The sequence below is a fragment of the Oncorhynchus mykiss genome, chromosome 18 (genome assembly GCF_013265735.2).
Source record: "Oncorhynchus mykiss isolate Arlee chromosome 18, USDA_OmykA_1.1, whole genome shotgun sequence".
Classification (NCBI taxonomy): Eukaryota; Metazoa; Chordata; class Actinopteri; order Salmoniformes; family Salmonidae; genus Oncorhynchus; species Oncorhynchus mykiss.
Window position 1 is genome coordinate 64,827,583 of NC_048582.1, and position 7,043 is coordinate 64,834,625.

The following is a 7,043-nucleotide window of genomic DNA, read 5'->3' on the forward strand; positions in this document are numbered from 1 at the left end:
GATATCCATGAGCCAAGCCCAAAAGCCCTGGTCGTAAAGGTCTTTAAGTGTGCCTTGGGGACATCATACTGTTTGCATGGCAGAATATAGGTTTGGCGGACAAACACCCTATTCATCTGAGGATCTTTGGCCTTACAGAGAATTAAAGAACAGCATAAACTGTGCATTTGATAGATTGATGGCAGATTTAACAACCCACTTATGACTCATAGTCCTAGTAGTCAGACTGTGAGTAGGACTTGGTTTATGATACGGGAAAGCCTGTGGTTGAAAGACATTTAAGGCAATGCTTTGAGTACTGTCAAACACGCATTGTGAAGTAGCACTACCTAGTGAAGGAATGTGGTATTGCATACTGACAAAGTATTCACTAATAAGCATATCTACTTTAAATAGACGTAATACTATATTGTTATCTGGACGATTGTTATCATCCAGATTAATGTATTCACCAAACTATTTCAATACTACACATCTGATCAGTACTGGTCGCACACAGGGAACATTCTAGAAATAGCACGGGACCAGTGTTGGAGAAGCTACTCTTAAAATATAGATTTCCAAGCTAACATTTACATCTCACTGGCAGACATTAAGCTACGCTAATGCTACCCTTAAGAAAAATTTAGTTTACTTTAAAGTTGCTTTGAAAAAGTAGTTCACTACATCCAAACTTTGTGAAAAAGTATATCTAAATCTTAAAAAATGTCAGACTACAAATTCCAAGAACAGATCGCACGAGGATCAAATGTTAAAAGGTGTAATTTAGCCTATTATACACACTACAATGTTTCAAGTGAGAATTAGGCAGGTATGATGCCGAAAAATAAACGATTACCTACTTCAGCCACATTTTATTTTCCTTTTGCAAACGTGTGTAGTTCCAGTAGTTAGCTACACAACAACAACAAAAAGTTACCTACTGAAAACAGTACCAATATTTGAATTTCGTTCAAGTACCAACCAACCTACTGTAAAATGTAGTTCAATTACTAGTTAAACTGTATATAGTACACTGTTCCCCAACATGGCATGGGTCATGTGTTGTCAGCTTGTTGCCCCCTGGTTCACTTCAAACTGCCACTGCTCAGAAATCAAACTCAAATCTCTGAAACGGCCACCGTAGGAATGACATGACGTCATATCTTTGTGTGTAAACAGAGTTATTTTAATCATACTTGGGAGCCAGAATAAAGCCGTTTGAAGGTGAACACAGTACTAAAACAATTTCCATGAACTCACTGAAACTTCACCAATCAAACGTAGTGTAGTATAAATGGAATAGGGAGCTATTTGAAACTCTAATAATAAGATGGTGGACTAGAGAGAGAGCCTCGTCTGAGCACCTTGGCAGGTAACAGGGCCATGAAGAAGCCACAATGAAACCAGACAGTAGATGCCGTCAGACACAGATGTTGGTCTGTTGGTCATAAACTAGCTTCCCTATTGATTTCCCTGCTATATCATCACTGAAGAGTGCAGAGTAAAGACAGAGATGAGATTTTGATTAACAGCAAGACATTTTCAATGCTTCTGGTGGGCTAAGACCTTCACAAATTTAGATTTTTACCATAAACTATACATAGTAATATTTATCATTTCAATGTTTTATTACATAGCTATGCTAAACAAAACTCAAAATAAAATGTAAAAAAAAAAACAGAAGCTGGGATACTCTAGAGCTAACAAACGACCAGACAACGACAAATATAATCTTCTTATTTTTGTCACAAGAAGAGCAGAGGAAAATGTGAAGTTACATGATAAATATAGAACGTTCAACACTATACAATAATCCCAGCTGGGTATTGAGTAACATGCAATTACACACCGTGTACTTTTCTGCAGGAAAATCATGGAGCACAAATATTTCTAGTTGCCGGTGGGGAGGGGCAACATTTCATACAATATACACAAAGCAGAAACCAAGTCAGTTAACATAAGGCATATAAAGTTCACAAAGCCCAGAGAAGTGATTCTCTGCTTCACTGAAGACGTCTCCTGTGTGGCCAGTTCTGGTCTGAAGTGCTTAACACCCCCGTTCATCAAGTTGAATAGTCCTGTGGAACAACAAGAACGTCGACGACAGAATTAAAAACAAAAAAACTTTAAATATTTCTAAATCACACATTGCTTTATTGGAAGCTCAAGACAACATAACATTCCAATAGCTTACCGCTCTGGGTTTTTTGTTCACCTTCATGTCGAATCTAAAAACAAACAAAAAAAAAGCTAGAGTTACGACAGGTCTTTCAGGTTTCACTAAATACAACACGAGTAACCATGGAGACAACAAGCACCACTACAGTTACTCAAGCTAAGAGACCAAGCAACACACAAGGAGACAACTAAAAGAACCATGTGAAAGCCTGGGATGTGCTGAAAGATATGGGTTTTTACTCAACCTGTGAGCTCCCCATCTCATTTTGGCAGGAAGAGCAGACTTTTTCATAACTGGATTAAGGGAACAGGACCTTTATGGAATGAAACCAGGGTCAAGAAATAAACGGAGCTTCTAAAGTAGTGTTTATGCCCCTATGACTCAAAACACTACAGAATCTAGCGTTGAGTCTACAGAAGCTAGGTGCAAATACTTTATTAGATACAATGCATTATTTGAGAAATAAAGTGTGCATCCCCAAATGGCACCCTAATTCCTATATGGGCCCTGATCAAAAGTAGTGCACTAAATAGGGAATAGGATGCCATTTGGGATATAAACAAAGATTTGGACATGTAGTAATGATAGATTTTCTATGATGACACATTAACCGTGAAAGAAGCAGATGGAGAGCTGAGGGAGAGAGAGAGAGAGAGTGGGAACGTCAGGATGTGGTCAGAGAAGGCAGGGGTAGTCCCCCCCCAAATGGCACCCTATTCCTGACGTAGTGCACCATTTTTGACCAGAGCCCTATGGGTCATAAGAGCTCTGGTCAAAGGCAGTGCAGTATATTATGGAATAGGGTGCCATTTGGGACACAAGCCAGGATGTATCACCACAGGAAGCAGGAAGTAAAAATGTGAGACTTACTCAAAGTCATAATGAAACATGGCAGAAGGGCTGGGGCAGCATTAGGGGAAGTAGAGAGCAGTAGTAATTAGTACACCAGCCTGACTCACTCTAAATGGATGCTTTTGTATCTGGAAAATACAGGCTTGTTAATAAGTCAACTAGCTACCACAATATTTTAACTTATTGAGATGATTTTGTCTAAATATGCGGTGGTTTTATTAGGCTACATACAACATAACACAATGTGGCTAGGAACCAGTGTGATGAGTTAACGCAGCTGGGAAAGTTGGCATCGTTTCTTACTTCTCCTCACATTCCACGCTCCAATACAAACAGACTAAGCCACTTGCTATAAACCAGCAGTACAGCCAATCAAACAGACCCTCCTGATGTTTATACAGTAGTACAGCCAATCAAACAGACCCTCCTGATGTTTATACAGTAGAACAGCCAATCAAACAGACCCTCCTGATGTTTATACAGTAGTACAGCCAATCAAACAGACCCTCCTGACGTTTATACAGTAGAACTGCCAATCAAACGGACCCTCCTGACGTTTATACAGTAGAACAGCCAATCAAACGGACCCTCCTGACGTTTATACAGTAGAACAGCCAATCAAACAGACCCTCCTGACATTTATACAGTAGTACAGCCAATCAAACAGACCCTCCTGATGTTTATACAGTAGTACAGCCAATCAAACAGACCCTCCTGACATTTATACAGTAGTACAGCCAATCAAACAGACCCTCCTGATGTTTATACAGTAGTACAGCCAATCAAACAGACCCTCCTGATGTTTATACAGTATTACAGCCAATCAATCTGACCCTCCCAGACAACTTTTTTTTTTAAGTTACCTTGCGTGCAAGAGATACACTCAAATCAAATCAAATTTTATTTGTCACATACACATGGTTAGCAGATGTTAATGCGAGTGTAGCGAAATACTTGCACATATTTCAGAATTGATAGCAGGGCCATTGTTCAGTAGCCAACGGTTGCAGATAGAAATGACGTTAATAGACCCACTTTGATTCCATATTCTACATATCAGAGAGGCATGTTTGTTCTACAATGCATATTTCTATCCGAACGTTCCACAACGTTGTGTTCTGCTGAACATGCCCTAGGAGTTAGTCTAGACCAGCGACTGAGTTTAGGGTCGAGTACCTGTGTCTGTTTTTGTTCTTCCTTTTCTTGTGGCTCCCATGGTGGCTTCCGGAGGAGGACGAGGCAGCCTTCTGGGGTTTGAGGTCCTGCAGTGCCTCGTCTGCGTCCTCAGTGTCCTCCTGACTTGGCTCGTTCTCCTGGTTCTGGAGGTCTGGGGATGTGTCGCTCTCTGTCCCACTGCCGGGCTCACCTGAAGGGCCAGACAACAGAAGAGCAGCATGCCACCTTGGAGCTCAACTCCCTCACATACCAGTAGGCTACATTCAGTAAGCACTGTGGCAAACAAAAGTTTATCAATTTGGGATGGCTGATTCATATACTTACGCTTTTCATTCATGTGATCTGGTATCCCGCCAAGTGCACAGACAGCCTGTTCAACAAAGACGAACAGTTGGTCAGCATTTACACGTTATTACAATCATAGATGGCCTCCTAGGACAATACCGAGAGGACCGATGGCCTCCTAGGAAAATACAGAGAAAATAAATGGCCTCCTAGGAAAATACAGAGAGGACCGATGGCCTCCTAGGACAATACAGAGGACAGGCAGAAAATAGAGTGAGGCACTCACTGCTACAGAAGTGACTGAAGACTTGCTGAACAGACGCTCTGCCTCCTTGAACTTTCTGTTTCTTCGGTCTGTCTTGCTGTTGGAATTTCTGACAGAACGATACAAAAACAGAGTAAATAGATCATAAACACAGGCAAGGTGATTCAATAGCAACACTTTATGTCTGAGTAGCCATGGTCCATGTCTTGCTTACTTTTGGTTGGTGAGGTATCTGTCCCATCCTCTAATGATATTCCCATACATCTGGGTGTCTTCCAAGTAGCTGCCCTCAAATGCATAGATCTGTCTTTCCAAGTTCACCAATGTCTCCTGTGGAAAGTATGTAAAAGGCATTAGACTTTGCATTTCAAAATGTATGAAACTGACCGAAAGTGTAATTACTATATAGCCAGAGACAGTACCACAGCCATGCCCATGGTGATGTGGGCATTAGTATGTAGGGTTTGACTGCACCTTGTGGACAAAGGAAGTTACTACTTAACTCCAACGACATTGTACATAAACATTGATATATCTAGTTTAAAAAAAAATGCAATACCTATGGATGTATGACGCTGAATAAAAGCATTTCCTTTGTTACATTTTATAATGTTTCATTAGAATTGTAACGTTAACTAAAGTATCTTGTCAGCGAGCAACAAATATTTACCGGCAGAGTAGAGAGCCGAGGCCTAGTCGTAGTAGCTTAGCTAGGATAGCCAGTGCGGCCTAGTAAACTAGCAAAAGCTACCTTGCAACTTAAACATAAGATGCAGCAAATACGCATGTAGCAAAAATATTTACTCATACGGAAACGTATCTAACTACAGCAGCTAATACACTTACCGCAAGTTCTTGTTTCCTCTTGACCAGTTCCGAGAGTTCCCGACGTGTGTCGGGAATCTGTGGCGGTGTCGCCTTCGTATGCATCGCCATGATGAATCTCCGAAAAACAAAACAGCGTCTTCAATGATGAGTTAAAATAGGGAAAAGCAAAGACTTTCACCACAAGTGGGCGCTAGATGACTGGTACGTTTGCTTGTCTTGCAAACGAGCCAAATGCCTTTTCTTTTCCTGCCGCTCTGCTTTCACCGAGTACTCGCTGTCGTGGAAACAGATCATTGTATCCACACTCAGAAGTTTGTTTTCTGACTACAGTAACTTTACAGTGTGGTGAATTAATTAATTTTTGTTGCATCCTAGGATCACTTTGCGAATTTGGTCAACGTATTCGGGCTACATTTACCATTCAAATTGCTACCTAGTCAGCATGAGGGTGTTGCAGTCATTGCTTGAGTTGGGTACCAGCAGCACCTCACATGTTCTACTGCTTGAGCCCTTGTACTTCCTATAAAAATATAGTGAAGTTCAAGCTCCTGCACGTAAATATGAACAGTACCGGCACCCAAAATGATTACAGGTACCTATTTCAGTCCAAGTCAAGCACTGGTGACATTACAAACTCTCCTCCCTTCTAAACAGATTGTCAGGCGATGCAATACATGTCAGGCACCTGTCCCTCCAGTTGTGTTGTAACTCTCTTCGCTAATGATGGGGAAAAATACACAGAGAATGACATTAAGTGTCCTTTTTTTTTGTTGCCTTGCATCCCGTGTAAATCTAAATGATGCTCAGACTTCTGCTATCGCTTTTTACATTAATCTAGGCGGCAAACATCTAGAATACATTTCATCAATACCCACCAAATACCAAACACAGGTGATAATCAATGAGGTCGATAAGAAGGGGTTCTTGTCACCAGCTAAGAGGTTATTTTCAGAAGACAGTCAGGTAGATATGTCAACCAATAAATCAATCTACCCTCCAGCTAATTAATACATTAATCAGCCAATGAATTGTCAAATTAAGATGTGATTTTTACATTTAGTTTTCAGAATCAAAACCCAGGGCCAGGCACATACAGTGGGGCAAAAAAGTATTTAATCAGCCACCAATTGTGCAAGTTCTCACACTTAAAAAGATGAGAGGCCTGTAATTTTCATCATAGGTACACTTCAACTATGACAGACAAAATGAGAAGAAAAAAATCCAGAAAATCACATTGTAGGATTTTTAATGAATTTATTTGCAAATTATGGTGGAAAATAAGAATAAGTAAATGATCTAATGATTATGTCTCTTCGCAGCAAAATCTGCAGAGCTGGGATGGTTGTATCCCCCATACATATATATATATATATATACACAGTAAAAGTCAGAAGTTTACATACACTTAGGTTGGTGTCACTAAAACTTGTTTTTCAACCACTCCACATTTTTCTTGTTAACAAACTATAGTTTTGG

The 7,043-nt window shown here is 40.4% G+C and overlaps 1 protein-coding gene across 5 annotated transcripts; it reads right to left on the reverse strand.

Annotated features, from left to right (window-relative positions):
• Positions 1-746: 746 nt before the first annotated feature.
• LOC110496691 (chromatin modification-related protein MEAF6) lies at positions 747-5,741 on the reverse strand. Of its 5 annotated transcripts, XM_021572720.2 has the most exons (9): positions 5,586-5,741; positions 4,954-5,069; positions 4,761-4,848; positions 4,514-4,559; positions 4,190-4,379; positions 3,032-3,061; positions 2,406-2,474; positions 2,177-2,210; positions 747-2,060 (listed from the first exon to the last, which is right to left on the reverse strand). In XM_021572720.2, exons 1-9 carry the CDS (start codon positions 5,673-5,675, stop codon positions 2,046-2,048), a joined length of 678 nt encoding a protein of 225 aa, XP_021428395.2. In that variant the 5' UTR covers positions 5,676-5,741; the 3' UTR covers positions 747-2,045. The 5 variants fall into 5 exon arrangements, 4 of the variants coding, with proteins under 4 accessions (XP_021428395.2, XP_021428396.2, XP_021428397.2 ...); XR_002469592.2 differs by having other exon boundaries at positions 2,177-2,474; XM_021572721.2 differs by lacking the exon at positions 3,032-3,061.
• Between the last annotated feature and the right edge of the window lie 1,302 nt (positions 5,742-7,043).